This window comes from Hyposmocoma kahamanoa, unplaced genomic scaffold (assembly GCF_003589595.1).
Source record: "Hyposmocoma kahamanoa isolate Upper Pololo Valley unplaced genomic scaffold, ASM358959v1 260, whole genome shotgun sequence".
NCBI lineage: Eukaryota > Metazoa > Arthropoda > Insecta > Lepidoptera > Cosmopterigidae > Hyposmocoma > Hyposmocoma kahamanoa.
This window is the reverse complement of record NW_020653764.1, coordinates 87,027-102,567: the sequence shown is the minus strand read 5'-3', so window position 1 is coordinate 102,567 and position 15,541 is coordinate 87,027. Positions and strand designations below refer to the sequence as shown.

At 35.6% G+C, this 15,541-nt stretch overlaps 1 protein-coding gene across 1 annotated transcript; it reads left to right on the top strand.

The window, feature by feature from the left end:
* Positions 1 to 2,048: 2,048 nt before the first annotated feature.
* Positions 2,049 to 14,424, top strand: LOC113228878 (cytochrome P450 9e2-like). The gene is made up of 11 exons (XM_026462302.1): positions 2,049 to 2,171; positions 2,589 to 2,788; positions 6,166 to 6,329; positions 6,810 to 6,944; positions 7,211 to 7,413; positions 8,251 to 8,386; positions 8,881 to 8,976; positions 10,202 to 10,423; positions 11,970 to 12,070; positions 13,120 to 13,288; positions 14,200 to 14,424. The coding sequence occupies exons 2-11, from the start codon at positions 2,589 to 2,591 to the stop codon at positions 14,370 to 14,372; spliced, it is 1,599 nt and encodes a 532-aa protein (XP_026318087.1). The 5' UTR covers positions 2,049 to 2,171; the 3' UTR covers positions 14,373 to 14,424.
* Positions 14,425 to 15,541: the final 1,117 nt, after the last annotated feature.

Below are 15,541 nucleotides of genomic sequence, written 5' to 3'. Positions count from 1 at the left end.
AAAACACGAATTGTAAGCTTTTATACGACAAATGATCATATCTTTGTCTATTTGGTTTACACGTTTGTAAATCCCGCGATTGCATTTTTGCTCATCAATTGCTTTTTCAAGACACCTCTAATTCTAGAATCATTTCCAGAGTCATAGCCCAGAGTAGTAAAAAAAAAAGTTTTACAAACCTCAATTTTGTTGTTGTCAACTTTTAAATGGTAAACATTTGTTTTTTTTTCGTTTTTCCCTGCTAATTTGGAGTCTTCATCATTTCAATCATCATTTTCATTATCTGAAGCTACTTAATATTTTATCACAAAAAAGTACGTTACAGTACAGATTATTTTTGTTTGGATGGGTTATAATTTTGAACAAATCTAAACGTACGTTGTTGTTTATTGTTGCGTACGCAATGCTAAAAGTATTTCATGTCACTAGCTATAACCATCATACGTGGCAAATACGTTAGTTATGCTTAGTATTTTCTTTTATACCACCGATGTGTTCCAAAGCGTAACCATCGTATTTGATTTTGTGATGTTTAATGTTGCGTACGTATTGTTAAAAGAATTTGATGTCATTAGTTATAATCATCATAAGTGGCAAATATGTTAGGGTTCGTAAACATAAGTATCACAATAGATTTTGCGATGTTTATTGTTAATAAAACGAGAAGAAAATGTCCATTACGTTGATTATGCTTAACAATAAAATTGAAACTAAATAAGATATTAAAAAACCGCTTATAAGGGGTTGTAGATCTCGTTTCGCTGATCCCAGGTATGTGAATAACTCAAGTTCGCGAAAAGTGTCGATTGCGTTAGATATGATAAGGAGGGCAGTACACCATACCTTTCCTACCTCGTCTTAAGAAGTCACCACATTTTATCGACGTAGAATGAATGGGCTTTAAGCCAATAGGCCACCGAAGCTACCGTTTGGCTTTTAATATAGCCGTTCGACCCTCCACGTCGCTATTCGGATGTCGATGCCACCGCCGCCTCCCGGCCGTCGAAGGAGAGTCCTCACACTTACCGACGCGGAACCAGCTTGAGTCGACCTTGTTTCACCACACTTGTCGCAAGGCCATTCTGTCAACACCGCCGATTGGCCGTCGACGCCGCGGTTCCGCTGTCGTCGCTGTCGATAGGGTTATGAAAGAGTTGCTGACTTCTCATTCCCATGAGTTTTTCAATTACTCCTCGGTATTTTGAGTTGGAGATACCATATAAATGGCGATATTCCCGACTGATATAAAATCAATTTTTCTTCAGTCATTCTAAGAAACACAACAACTCTTTGATCAACGCACTCTACAAAGAAGATGTAGCGGTAGCCCAGTGTGAGAACATTTTGACCTCTCAATTATGAAAATAATTGAGAGGTCAAAATGTTCGAACGCCCGTGGCAATATGTAGCTATCTATGATTTTAAATAAATTCCTAAAAGGTGATAGAAAACATCGTGACGAAATCTGCCCGTCGATGAAAAATCGACGCCGCCATTCGATTGTCGACGCCACTGTTCGGCTGTCGCCGCCTCCTTACAGCCATTGATCGGACCGAGCCGATTCGTTGCCGTATTATGCCGTTACGTGGTACAGGGTCAAGAGCACGTCAAGCTTGACACTTTAGATTTAAATCCAACTCTAAACCGCTTACGATAAGAACGGACCAAAGTACAAAGTGTCAAACTTGACGTGCTCTTGACTGTACGAGCAGAAACTGAATGCGCAGACGTAAAAATTTTTCTGACCGACCTAACGCAATTAACCAATCGAAAGATTCGGTTAAAATATCCAACAGTTCTGAATCGGGGTCCTGGTTTGTGGATTGTTGTGACGAATTATTTATTTATTTATATTTTGATCCATAAATAACTATCATAAATAACACTTACAAACTATAATTCGTGATAATTAAGTCAAAGTTTTGAAGTTGACCCCTAAACGGCCTTGGTATCAAACTTTATTGATTTCCTTTTCTATCTTATCTTGCTTACCAGGCTATTAACCTACAGCTTTAATCTATTTCTCTGTTTCTCATATAGTACGGTATTCGCATATGTAACAAATTAGTACTGGTCTGGCCCACGCGCAGACCGGTCTTCTAACACAATAAACAAATTCGTTTTGTTATTATTTTGTTTTTTTAATTGAAGTGTGAATTGCAATCAGTAAGGTAAATAATTGTTTTTATATACATTTCGAAATATATTTATAATAAAGATTGTTCTTTCGTAATAAAAGGTCCATTTGGAAAATAAATGTCGTATCATAGAGTTTTAATGACTATTTTCGGCTTACAATCGGCAATTTACTGCAGATACCAATGAAATGCAGATCAAATTATGTATTATATTAAATTTATTGAGTTTTTACGTTTTTTTCTCGTACCTAAACCGCGTATATTGGTTTTTCAAAGATACCAACATTTCGGGCTGTTTACGGGCCCCATGGTCAGTAGTGAATATGGTTTCTTTGATTGAAAGAAAGTCTATCTTTTTTTTTAATTTTTTTTAATCATACGCTAACATTATACGAGTGAAACAATTATTTAAGCTAAGCAATATTAAAATAATCTACGCTATTTTTTCAGATGCTGATCTGGATAATACTGGGCTGCCTCTTTGGCGCATTATATATGTACTTGCGGCAAGTGTATAGCTTTTTTGAAAAGCGAGGTGTGAAGACACCCAACATCATTTCGTCTTTCGGCGCGATACTGGATATTTTGTTACAGCGGAAGCATACTACTGATTCATTATATACGAATTACAACCGGTTTTCTGATCAGAGGTAAGTACTAATATAAACAGAGTGCAAGAGATAGTGTTTACTTTACTTTATTGAGTTTCACTCGTCATTATAAACTCAATAAAATCGATATAATTTTTTTATTACTTAATAATCAAACTTATTAGCCTTTAGTCAGATTTATGAAATTTATTATTATTATATATTTTATTTATTTTGTGATTGATTGGACTGCGTGAGAATAGTGTACAAATAATTATGGCATAAGTTATATATATTGTATATTATTAACCACAGTGATAAACAATGCATTCTTGTAGCGACTGTAATTTCCTTGAAATTTCCAAAAAAATTATCATATTGTCATATTTGAAGATATCTAGTCGTAATATTATGATTTTTGGTATTTAAGTAATAATGATTTATGACTAATAACAATGTTCAGTTTTAAAAATAGAAAACATTTCGTAATTCTATCAATCAATCACTTCTATTTTCGGAAGTAAGATCGCGTTTAAATTACCGCAGATTCCGCTAGGTTATCTAATGGTGCAGAATACTGCGGAATTACGGGGTCCCGCTTTGCTAGTTTCTGTTGTCGTATATTAAAAGAAATGGGTCATTAAAAGTAAAAGCAAATTTTTCACGATATTGAACCTTAGATATTAGCAATTTTCTGATTTAGTCAAAATACGGTCAGCGTTTACCAAACTGTATGGCGGTATTAAATTCAAAACGTGTTTGAACTTTGAACATTCTTTCCTTGGTCTCTTCAAATACTCGCGATTTTGGATCCGAAAAATAGTTCAATTTCCAATGCTTTCTGTTATTTAACAATTCGAGAAACTTTTGAGGTACTTGCCGCGTCAATAACATCTCTGTACAAAACAGGTTGTAATAATGCTTCTTTGTTATTGAAAATATCTTCAGGTAGCAACTCACTATTTAGTTTGTTTAAAATATTTTACCTGATAAGTAACCTCTAGTCAGCGTGACAATGATTATTATGGATTCAGTAAGCGATAACAATAACACAAAAGTTATTTAAAAAAAAAGTTATATTCATATATGTACCTACTCATCACTCATACGTATCTATACGTAAGTATCACAAAAAACAGAAATTATCTCCGTCATCATGAAAAGTGGAATATGTGTGAATTTAATCACCATAATCCTTTATGACATAACAAACAATAACAATTTAGTTAACTAATTGGGTACAGTTAGCGTCAAAATTATCTTAACGGTTAAACATATTAAATTAGTGATTTTGACCTGGTATATATATTTATTAGTTCCGCTGTTGAGCACGGGTCTCCTATCATGCGAGGGTTTTAGGCCATCGTCCGCCACGCTAGCCCAATGTGGGTCAGAGACTTCATACTTATTCCGAGGTTTGTGAACCTTTGTCCTTTTCTTTTCCTTCATCAAAAAGGTCATGGTTAATATCAAATTAAATTTCGCACATAAATTCCGAATAACACAGAGACGCGAGGCCCGATTCAAAGCTTCATGGCATGACCTGGCATGGCATGGCCTCTGCTTGATAGTACAAACTTTCGTCACTTAGCAAACGACACCACTAAATCGAAAATTAGCGGTATTTATTCGAACGTTACTCAAGTCACAATAAATCAAATCAAAAATCATTTATTCTCAGACAACTACAGTCCATATTTTACAGTTATATTATTAGCTTAGATAATTCAATAAAACAAATTTAAATTAAACAAAAGGCAACTTAAAAACATAGAATAATTAAACAAATTAAATTAAATATCAAATAATTCATCGACATGGTTTTAAATGCAGTTTCATGCAATGTAGCATGATCGGGCAATCCACTCTACCAGCCACAACGCGCAGAATCTCATTCGTGCCGCAACGGATACGACTTATTAATGAGGCAGCTCTCTTTCTAAGGATAGCATGGAAACCATCCGTGTGAGCATCCGCGAACATGCCTGCGATGATGCGCTGCAGTACCGTGGCAAACCCAATAAAACCCTGAACGCGTTGTTGTACTGAACGTAATGTATGTAACAATAAAACTTGAATATCAGTAAAAACGATATTACTAGCACACATACTTGATTTGTTATCCAACACGGAGAGTGTACGATGGAATTGCCTGATTTAATTCCGCTTTCCCCAATCCACCGTAAGGGGACTAGACGTAGGCTGCGGTTCAAACCCCATGTTGTGGATATCCCAAAGATTCTCACGAACCGTTTCGTTTACACATTTATATGGCAAACGGCTAAGGAGTGGAATTCCCTGCCTGCAGATTTATTCCCCGAATGCCATAACTTGGGCCTTTTCAAGGCGAGAGAGAATAGGCATTGTTTAAGTGTGCATGCTACGTTGTAGACCTCATCGTCACATTCCATCAGGTAAGATGGAGATCAAATGCGCACTCATTTGTTAATTAAAAAATATAGCATCTTCTTTTTATGCTAACAAGTAATGCGACACGCATGTCCTTAACAGTTGCAGTGTCACTCAGAGCTGTAAATAGTAACGATCTTATTGGTAAGTTGACAAGTCATGTGTAATTTCACCAGCACCCTTACCCTTCAAAACTGAAGCACAGTAATGCTCACATTATTAGATAAGGTGGCACTTGGTGGCACTTCCCTGGAAGAATTCTTTCACAAGAAACTCTACTGCTACTAAACCCACCACCTATTACTAACAATGGCTTAAACAATCTTACACACAATATAATGCAGTTTTTTCCTATACTTGAAAATTACTAGAAAAATTTACATAAGCAGTTGCAAATATGATGTAAAAGTAGATATTTTATTATGCACTTTATATTTTTATTTAATAAGAAATGTAATTTTTTTGGAAAAATATTTTCTATAGATTTGACAAAATTTTTTTGTCAATTGTGACAATTGAGATAATTTTGGCTGTATAATTCATTATATGGAGGCTTGAGCTGGAACAACAAGACATTGGCGATGATATTTTTGCGCCATATTTTTATATTATTTTTACAATAGATTTATAATTACTAAGCGGAAATCCTAAAAAAGCGCCGTCAATAAGCTAAAAGAAGAAGAATTTATTATATTCGGATTATAATAATATAATTAATTTCAATTCGATTAGTTTGTATATGGGGTAGTACCACGAAATGAATTCCGTTGCTTCGGTATTTATAGTACAGGAAATTCCCTAGTTTGAATCTAGTTGGTGTGGTTGATTCTCCGTTTTCATGTTCATAAAGCTTACGTTAAAGTTTTGTAACAAAAGAAGTGCATACACACTTGTTAACCCAATACCAATATTTTTTCGTAATAGTACTGCATGTTCTAATCTCTATGTATGTACCATGCATATATCGTGGGATTTATCTTTAATTACGAGACCTTTAAAGGCTTTCAGCTATTCAATTATTCTGTTAGGTTCTACGGCTTGTTCACGATCACCATACCGACTGTGGAGATCAGAGATATCGAACTGATCAAGAGGATTGCTATCAAAGACTTCGAGTACTTCCATGACCACAACACTGTCATCAGTGAAGAAACAGATCCACTCTTTGGGAAGAATCTCCTCTCGTTAAAAGGTAACTCGAGTGTCTTGTAGTTAGAAATTACGTGAACTCCAAATACCTCTGCTAAAACAGGAAAACTGAAGTCCGGCTTTATTATTATGGCCAACTTTATTATGGCCATATAAAAAGTAAATAAATGAAACCGCTTATTATGGCTGAATAGCCGAGTTAGCAATGGCACAGTGAAGCATAAAAGCCATTACAATGGAAAGTAATGGATCCGAGTATAATCCGAAGGCAGCCCTTAAACGGCTTTTAGGTGTCAAACTAGAGCGTGCAAAAACATCTTCCACAATTTGCTGCCTTTGTAGAATATCGTAATACTGCCGAATGCTACTATATATTTGTAATAATTTAATTTTATAATAATTTTGATCTAACGTAAATAAAGCACGTATCACCTTATGTATAACCATTTTTGACGTAAGAAGATGGGTGTTAGTGTATAAATGCATTTATAGTATAAATGAATTTTAAACTCTTGATCACCAGGTCAGAAATGGAAGGACATGCGATCGACTCTCAGCCCTGCTTTCACCAGCTCCAAAATGAAATTGATGCTGCCATTAATGGTAGAGGTTGGAGATCGGATAATCTTCTCGCTTAAGAAGAAAATCGAAGAGTCACGTAAGTGGATCTTGGAGGTTCATTAAGGCTCCATAATTTTTTACTTTCAATATTGAATATAAATAAGGTTATGTAATAGCTGCAAAACGACACGCAAATAGTATCTCAAGCTTAAATATATCTTTTTTCCACTTTTCATACAAGCATATCCTAGCTGGAATACAACGCATGCATTAAGGTTCATTATCATTGAGATATCAACGTAATGAAAGTATTACTAGAGTCTTTTACAAAGCCTGTATTTCTATAGTTTCTTTTGTTTACAGAGGGTTACTTGGATATCGATATGAAAGATCTAACGACCAGATACGCGAATGACGTGATTGCATCTTGTGCCTTTGGCCTGAAAGTGGAGTCTGACAAGGACGAAAATAACAAGTTTTACACAATAGGAAAATCTATTGCGTCCTTTAAAGTCAGTCAGATATTTATATTTTTGACGTTGTTACTATTTCCGAAGGCTGGTAAAGTAAGTATTTAAAATAATATCCAAGCAGTCTTTTATGTATTAAAAATTATGTTAATTAATTGGACCCATAGCTCAGTTGGTAAGAGCAATGCTACGGTGCAGCATGGACGTGGGTTCAAGTCCCACTGGGTCGACGAAAAATTTTTCTATGTGTTCGATCTTTGTATTCATAATCGTAACAAAACTAGTGGAGTTATTTCACAAAAAATGTTAATAAATATATCGTGAAATACATAAAATCTATAACACTATGTATGGTGTTATGTTTTACGCTTTAAGCAACAAACATTTTTAGTAGCAGTAGAGCTCCTTGTGAAAGAGTTCGTCCAGGGAAGTACTGCCACCTTACCTATTTCTGCCGCCAAGCAGTAATATCAGCATTACTGTGTTCCGGTTTTGAAGGGTAAGGGTGTGGGTGAAATGACAGGCACATGGGACTTGTCGACTTGTGTCTCAGGGTGACGGGCGCAGTGGAGGTGCCCCTCAGATCTATGCGATTTAAAGCTCTGAGAGGCACTGCAACTCTTATGGACAGGCGTATACTTACCATCAGGCGCACGATCTTGTTCGTCCCGTCATTTGATATTATAAAAAAATATGGAATACGGACAAATGTATACTTAAACACGGACAAATGTACTTATTTTATTGAATATATTTACTATCGTAATGCAGCACTATTGTATTCCGGGTGGCAGGGCAGCAACTAATTTGTTGTGCTAAGGATACTTCCCAAGTATCTATAAGCGGTAATAACCGCTTTCCATTGAATTTTTCCTTATTAGGTAACTTTTAGTCTGACAGTAGTATAAATTCAGTCCTAATTACTTTCTTTAGATATTCGACTTGAGTCTATTCCCGAAGAAAGTGCAAGACTTCTACAGGACACTGGTGAAGGAGACGATGCAGACCAGGGAGCTCCAGAAAATTGTCAGGCCTGACATGATACATCTACTATTAGAAGCTAAGAAAGGTATTACCGATTCAGTGGTTTAACGTTATGGAGGTGGCCACTCTAAACATTTACTTGTGTAAATTGGTTGCAAAACTGTATACTGCACTCCAAAAGACAAATAGTAGACGTTAGTTAAAAAAAACACCAGTCTGAAAAACCGGCCCGACACGTCTGCCGCATATCAAGTGTGGGCAAATATCAACACTAAGTGGATCCCATCCAACGCAAACCGGAGACGTGGAAGGCCCAGAAAGAGATCATGACAAAGATCATGAAGAAGGGCATGATGAGCTAGACCGTCTTATAGGATCTTGGCTTGTAACGGCGTTAAATCGCGATGTGTGGAGGAAAGGACCGACAATTATAAAAATCTATTTACACGTATCACAAACTAAACTATACCCACTATTTATATATTTTAAACAATCAATAACGTAAGGTACCTACGATTGTACCTACATTGTAAATAATAATAGTTATTGTTTATACACATTTTCTTATGGATTGTACAGGAAAACTGACGCATGATCAGAAATCAAGCCAAGATAAGGACGCAGGCTTCGCCACAGCCGAAGAATCATCCATAGGCCAGAATCAAATCAACAAGGGTATGTCAAATTCAAATAGTTACAAATTTTAACACTGCAATGGTGTCATTAGTACTGACGTAAGATATTGTTCGAAATCAGTAGAAGAGGGGCAGTCAAAGTAAGTAATGAAGAATAATTTCTATTAAAGCATTGAAACGCCATCTTACGGGCTCGACTCACAGAAATCTATGTTTGCATAGTTTCATCACAGGATGGCGTTATTATCATAATACAATAATCCAACTTCCGTCTCTTCGGTGCATCACACATCGCTAAGAGCGTAGGGTTGTCAAATCATTATTTTGTACCTACAGGTTGTGAACATAATTTAAAGAAAAGATATTACTCACAATAGGTATTCTCGTGCTATATTGAAATAACTTGGAAACGGAACGTAATCCTTTGTGTAAACTACTCGTTATACATTTTTTAGAGATTTATTAAGAACAGTTATTACTTACGGTTATAACGGATTTATAGTGTAAGTGAGTTGATTGAGAAGCATTACTGTTTTCACAGTTAAAGACTCAGTATTTACAATACAGTTTCATTAAGGTACGACGAAAATTACAGTTAATTTTTACAATTTGAATATCACATTCCACCGGCCCAGCAAATCACAGATAACCCCAATATAGTGGTCACCTGATTGTAACATTGAAATGGTGTCACTAGTAAAGATGTAGGACCATGTTGGAAATCAGTAGAAGAATAACTTCTAATAAAAAAATTGGAATGCCATCAGACGTTACGGGTCGGAGTTACAAAATGTCTACGTTTGCATAGTTTACATGTCAATACACGTCACTAAGAGCGCAGGGTTGTCTAAAAATAAATTGTAAACATAATTTTAAAAAAACAATAACTTATTTATTACCGTAGATATTTTCGTGCTATATTGAAATAACCTTTTTCAAATACAGTACTTGCTTATTCCTATTTTTATACTGCACGCGGACTAGTTCTAAATTACACCTATCTGACAAGTGTCTTCCAAAACGTTGATATAATTTGTTAGATAGCGTAATGTTAAATCAATATTTATTTACATGTATTACTGATGAAAATATATTTAGGCTATTCCATAAAAGAAGTAACACCGTTGGGTATTGACTTATTTAGTACTAACCTAAAACGTAGTTTTTAAAATCTCTGTATCAGACCCGAGTAATGGACATTCTCGCTCCCACTTTTCAGCGTACTTGTTGACCTATTTCTATTTGCAATTATTTATTTTTGTCAGTATGGACCGACGACGATCTGTGTGCCCAAGTTATATTGTTCTTCATGGCTGGTTTCGAGTCCGTATCCACTGCCATGTCCTTCTTGATGTACGAACTGGCAGTCAACCCAGACGTCCAAGAGAAACTGTACCAGGAAATCAAAGAGAACGAGGCCAAGAACAACGGGAAATTTGACTATAATTCTATACAGAATATGGTTTATATGGACATGGTGGTATCAGGTAAGGGAATGTAAAAGAGCTTTGTTTGATATATTCTACAAAAACTTTAAAAATATGAACTTAAAATGGTAATTTTGATGCATAATCTCTAACTTGTTCAATATTTTGTATCGTCATTGTGACTGAAAACCTATTTGATATTAATCAAGGGCCAGTTAATCCAGTTACGTTCTTTTTATTTTATTTATTTATTCAGGACATTCTACATAGAAAAACACTACACATTAAATATCGAACATGATAGCTTTAAACTAAGTACTTCTACACTTAAGGAACATCACAGAATGATACAACAATATGCTATGAAATATTAATAAAATTATTGTTGTTTTAAATTATGCGAATATATAATTAATCTATGTACTTATAAAATCGATATACATAAACTGATTTAAAAATTAAAAACATTAAAATATAAATTTGAGAGAATTTATGCAGAACCTTGGCAAAAGAGTGAAATGACCGAGGTTCGTTTTTGAACCTGGTACGGCAAAAAAGTTGTAAGCGCTTTTCCTGGGCAACCTACAAGGAGTATTGAATAGCAACATATTCAATAACTCAGGGCAATCTAATGAACCGTTAACAAGTTTATGTAGGAATATTAATCAAGTCTCTTTCTGCGGTTGACCAAAGAAGTCAAATTGTAATGCTTGAGTCTATGTGAGTACCCCGGAGGTCTCCTAGCCCTAATATCGCCCATAGTGATACAGAAAGCGTTTTTGAACACTTTCCAAACGTTTGATGTACACTTCGTAATGTGGAGTCCAAATAACACTGCTAAATTCTAGTCCAGGTCGTACTAATGCTTGAAAAAGTTTTATTTTTGATGAACACTTCTTGAAATCCTTAGCATTCCGCAGTACGAAACCCATCATCCCAAAACCCTTGTTTACCGCTTTTATAATATGTGAGTCAAGCCTCAAATTTCTGTCTACCAATACCACCAAGTCCCGAATCTCGTCTACCGTCCTTAGTTCATGTCCGTCAATATTGTATTTGCATAAGTTGTTGAGCTTATTGCTTGAAAAACGTATATGATGACAGTTAGCAACATTTAATATCGTTTTATTGGATGTGCGCCATCTATATAAATGATTGATATCTTCTTGGAGTAGTTCCGAATCCTTGGAAAACTTGTATGGTTTTATTTCTTAAAACTCTATACAGAGTTCGAAAGAATGAATGAATAAGTTAGTTTTAATATATCCGAAATAATTCAACATTATTACGAAGTTATCACACTTAATGAACGCGGAATCACATTGGCAGTCTAGAAAACCTTTACGTGTATGTAATAAAAGTGAAAAGGACGTTGTATGTTTAGCTTTGGTGATCCGAGTCGATTAGGTAGTCTAAACAATTTTTATAAATGGTTGTAATGAAAACTTGTTGACGTTTCATGGAAATCGAATCAGCAGACCTTAAGTATTTCTCTTCGCGTCTGTTAGAGATCTTTGTTTATTAGTTTTAACGGATTTTTTGCTATAGTGCCACGTATTAGAAATCTATGAAAGTTATGATTTTTATTATTACCTATGTATTTCAGAAACATTGAGGTTATGGACAGCGGGTTTTGCGCTGGACAGATGCTGTACCAAAGATTACAATTTGGGCAAACCTAATGACGAAGCTACTGAGGACTTCATTGTAAGTGTACTCTTTTCTTTTTTTATATAATACTAAGTGACGGGACGTACAAGTCGTACGCCTGGTGGTAAGCGACACGCCTATCCATGACAATTGCAGTGCCACTCATAGCCTTAAATCCCAAAGATCTTATGGGCACTGCCACTGCACCCGTCACCCTGGCACGTGGTTGATAAGTCCCATGTGCCTGAAATTTAACCAGCACCCTTAATACCCTTCTAAACTAGAACAACGCAGTAATGCTTACATAACTTGGCGGCAGAAATAAGTTAGGTGGCAATACTTCTCTGGACGAACTCTTACACAAGGAGCTCTACTGCTACATGCCTGCTACTAATCAAACGCATCTCATTATCATTATCTTCAAGTCTCTTTTATTGCGAAATTGATTACATACAAATCGATTATATTCGCGATTGTTACATATAGGAAATGAAACCATTTTTTCGGTCCCTTTAGAAGTGACAGTCGACTGACCATGTCCAACATAATTAACCGTAACCATGGGATCTGTAAAGGGCCCAAAACGTTGGTTTATTTGAAACAAATACAAGTACGCTATTTAAATCCGGAGAAATGGTTTCATTTTCTAGATTCATGGAATAAGATTTTTCTTTAAGCAACTTATTTGATGCCCCTTGTTTGCATTTGATGGCATATTAGGTATGGTTAGTACACGTTGCCGAAAAACTCTTAATTTTGTTTTTTAACCGAATTCAAAAAAAAGGAGGAGGTTCTCAATTCGACTAAATGTTTTTTTTGTATGTATGTTACGCGATAACTCCGCCAGTTGTGAACCGATTTTGATGATTCTTTTTTTGTTGGAAATAGGGAAAAGAATTTGAAGAAAATATTCGACATCTATGGGTGGTAAACTAGGGGATGAATGACTTTTGAGGTCGGTTTTTTTAGTACTCTGTACTGAGGTTAGGTTATCTCACAAGTATACGTTTCGTTACAAACCATGATGTAGCGCTATACTATATACGAGTTAACACCATACACCATTTATTCTAAATACATTTTCCATTATTATTTTATCTATCTAGATCCATAAAGGCCAATCCGTCCAGATCCCCGTGTGGGCAATCCACCGCGACCCTAAATACTTTCCGAACCCAAACAAATTCGATCCTGAGAGGTTCTCTGAAAAGAACAAACACAACATCAAGCCTTTCACCTATATGCCGTTTGGACTTGGACCTAGAAATTGTATCGGTGAGAATTTTTATTTGACCTTTTTCGTTAAAGTGAGTATTTATTATCATCCTATAATGGCTTCAAATGCCATTTAAACATGCGATCGTATGATTTTGTCACTCCACGCCGACGCAGTAATTTAGTATAGTGCAATACATACCTACTAACCAAATGCTGTGGTATGCTAAGCATTATGAGGTCTAATCATAATTTTACGGGTAGCGCTCGATAAGGAAGACACCATACTATTATAGTGGAATCGGTTTAAGCCAGGTGGAAAATGTTTAAGAGCGAAAAGACGTTACGAGTTTTACTTATGTTTGAATTGCCGACTCCTGTTATGGACCTGAAACTTTTTTTGACTGGCTTAATGCGATTTCATGTCGATAAGGTGTGGTTACTCCTTAATGCCACATATCCTGAGTAGATATCATCAGAGTACAAGCAACCTGGCTTGGGAAGGATTGCGTCCGGAATACAGGTGTGCCAATAATCATCAGACAACCACAAACGTACAGTTCCAAACGGAACATGTTTCTTGTAATGATATTTCGTGATCATCTGTACTACACAGATCTTATGCGAATTAACTCATTTTTGAAAAGTTTCAACTTTCTCCGTTTTTGTAAGTTTCATGACAGATTTTTATTAGCTAGGTAATTATTTTAATTATTTAGTTAAACTGTCTCTCTTCTAGGACGCAAATTTGGGTGACTAGTGTACATTTAGCGGAGCAAACTGAATCGCTATCGCACCTGTCGCCTTTAATTATTATCATCATCGCCATAATTATAAATCCCACTACATGGATCTTCTAAAAGTTTAGGGCGTTGTCTATTTCCATCCATTAGAAGACGTGATATTTAGCCTTAACCGAAACGTTTTCAGATATCTTCTTATTTATAAAATAATTCTTGTTTATTTGACAGGTTCAAGATTCGCTCTCTGTGAGATAAAAGTGATGGCATATCAGATCCTAAATTCCATCGAAGTTTCGCCATCAAACAAAACGGTTATACCGGCCAAGGTGGACCCCACCTCGTTCAACCTTCGCGCTAAGGGTGGTCATTGGACGCGAGTTAAGATTCGTAAAGAGGTGTAAATTAAAAATGACAGAAAGACGTTAACAACAATAAAGTATTATAATATTTAAGACCGTAATTGTTTTTTAATTTTAACATTTTGTTTGAAACCTATGTGTATACACGCACGCGCAAACGTACACAAAATCAAGCACAGGCGCAGCACACGCACACATTCAATGGTATCGATGGACGACTATAATGCTTACCATCGTGGTGAAAGTATTTGCTGATTGGCTTAAGCTACACGCCGAATGTTGCCCAGGGTACCCTAGACGTGCAGGAAAGGAGTGGCACGTCGTAGGGCGTAGTTGTGGTATGTATAGGGGGACTTCTTTCATGCACCCCATTGACAGCACACTCATTAATATATTCACTTTTTAAATTACTGTGTAATACAGTAATAGATTATGGTTGATTTTACAGAGAGCCAATCAATGATTATAAATAGTCATATCATTTATTGCATAATGTAGTACAAAATGTTATTATTATGTACGTAACATATCCCAAGCATAGGTGCCAAGCCATTGAAGCATAAAATCGAACAAAAATCCTAAATTATGTATTATTAAAGCCGGATTTACATCTGTGTAACGTGTCGTGACGCGTCATAACGGTATCGGTTTCATACACATAACACAAGCCGTCACGTCCAATTGCGACACAGTAATATAAATCTAGCCATATTAAATATATGAAACCGATACCGTTCTGATGCGATACGACATGTCAGACAAATGTAAATCCGGCTATAAACAACACAACAAAAAATATTTATTATAACTAAATTATTATTTGCGTAATATGAAAATACAATTAACAAACAACTCTGGGGGCCTACCACAACCTCTTAAAACAATATTAGTTTAACCTTACATTGACTTTTCGTACCATAACGCGCTTAAAGTAAGCTTATTATAATGTTAAATAAATTGGCAGCTTTGTGACTATTCATTCACTCAGTTCGTACTTATGACGCGACTTTAACATTAAAGTAATATTGCTCTTATGTCACATTTAACAATCTTAAAATAGTTACTCGGACGCAGTGGAAACAATATTATTTTCGAATTTATTGTTTAAATATTGATTTTTAATGGTTAAAAGTTAAGTTAAATACGTGTAATAAGTTTATTTCGTAAAATTATGACAGCGACATCTATATGCTCATCTCGCATCTATATGG

Coding starts and splice junctions, on each gene's coding strand:
- LOC113228878 (XM_026462302.1), top strand. CDS start 2,589: ATGCTGATCTGGATAATACTGGGCTGCCTCTTTGGCGCATTATATATG. Junction 8,387..8,880: donor ACTATTAGAAGCTAAGAAAG/GTATTACCGATT, acceptor TGGATTGTACAG/GAAAACTGACGCATGATCAG. Junction 12,071..13,119: donor AAGCTACTGAGGACTTCATT/GTAAGTGTACTC, acceptor TTATCTATCTAG/ATCCATAAAGGCCAATCCGT.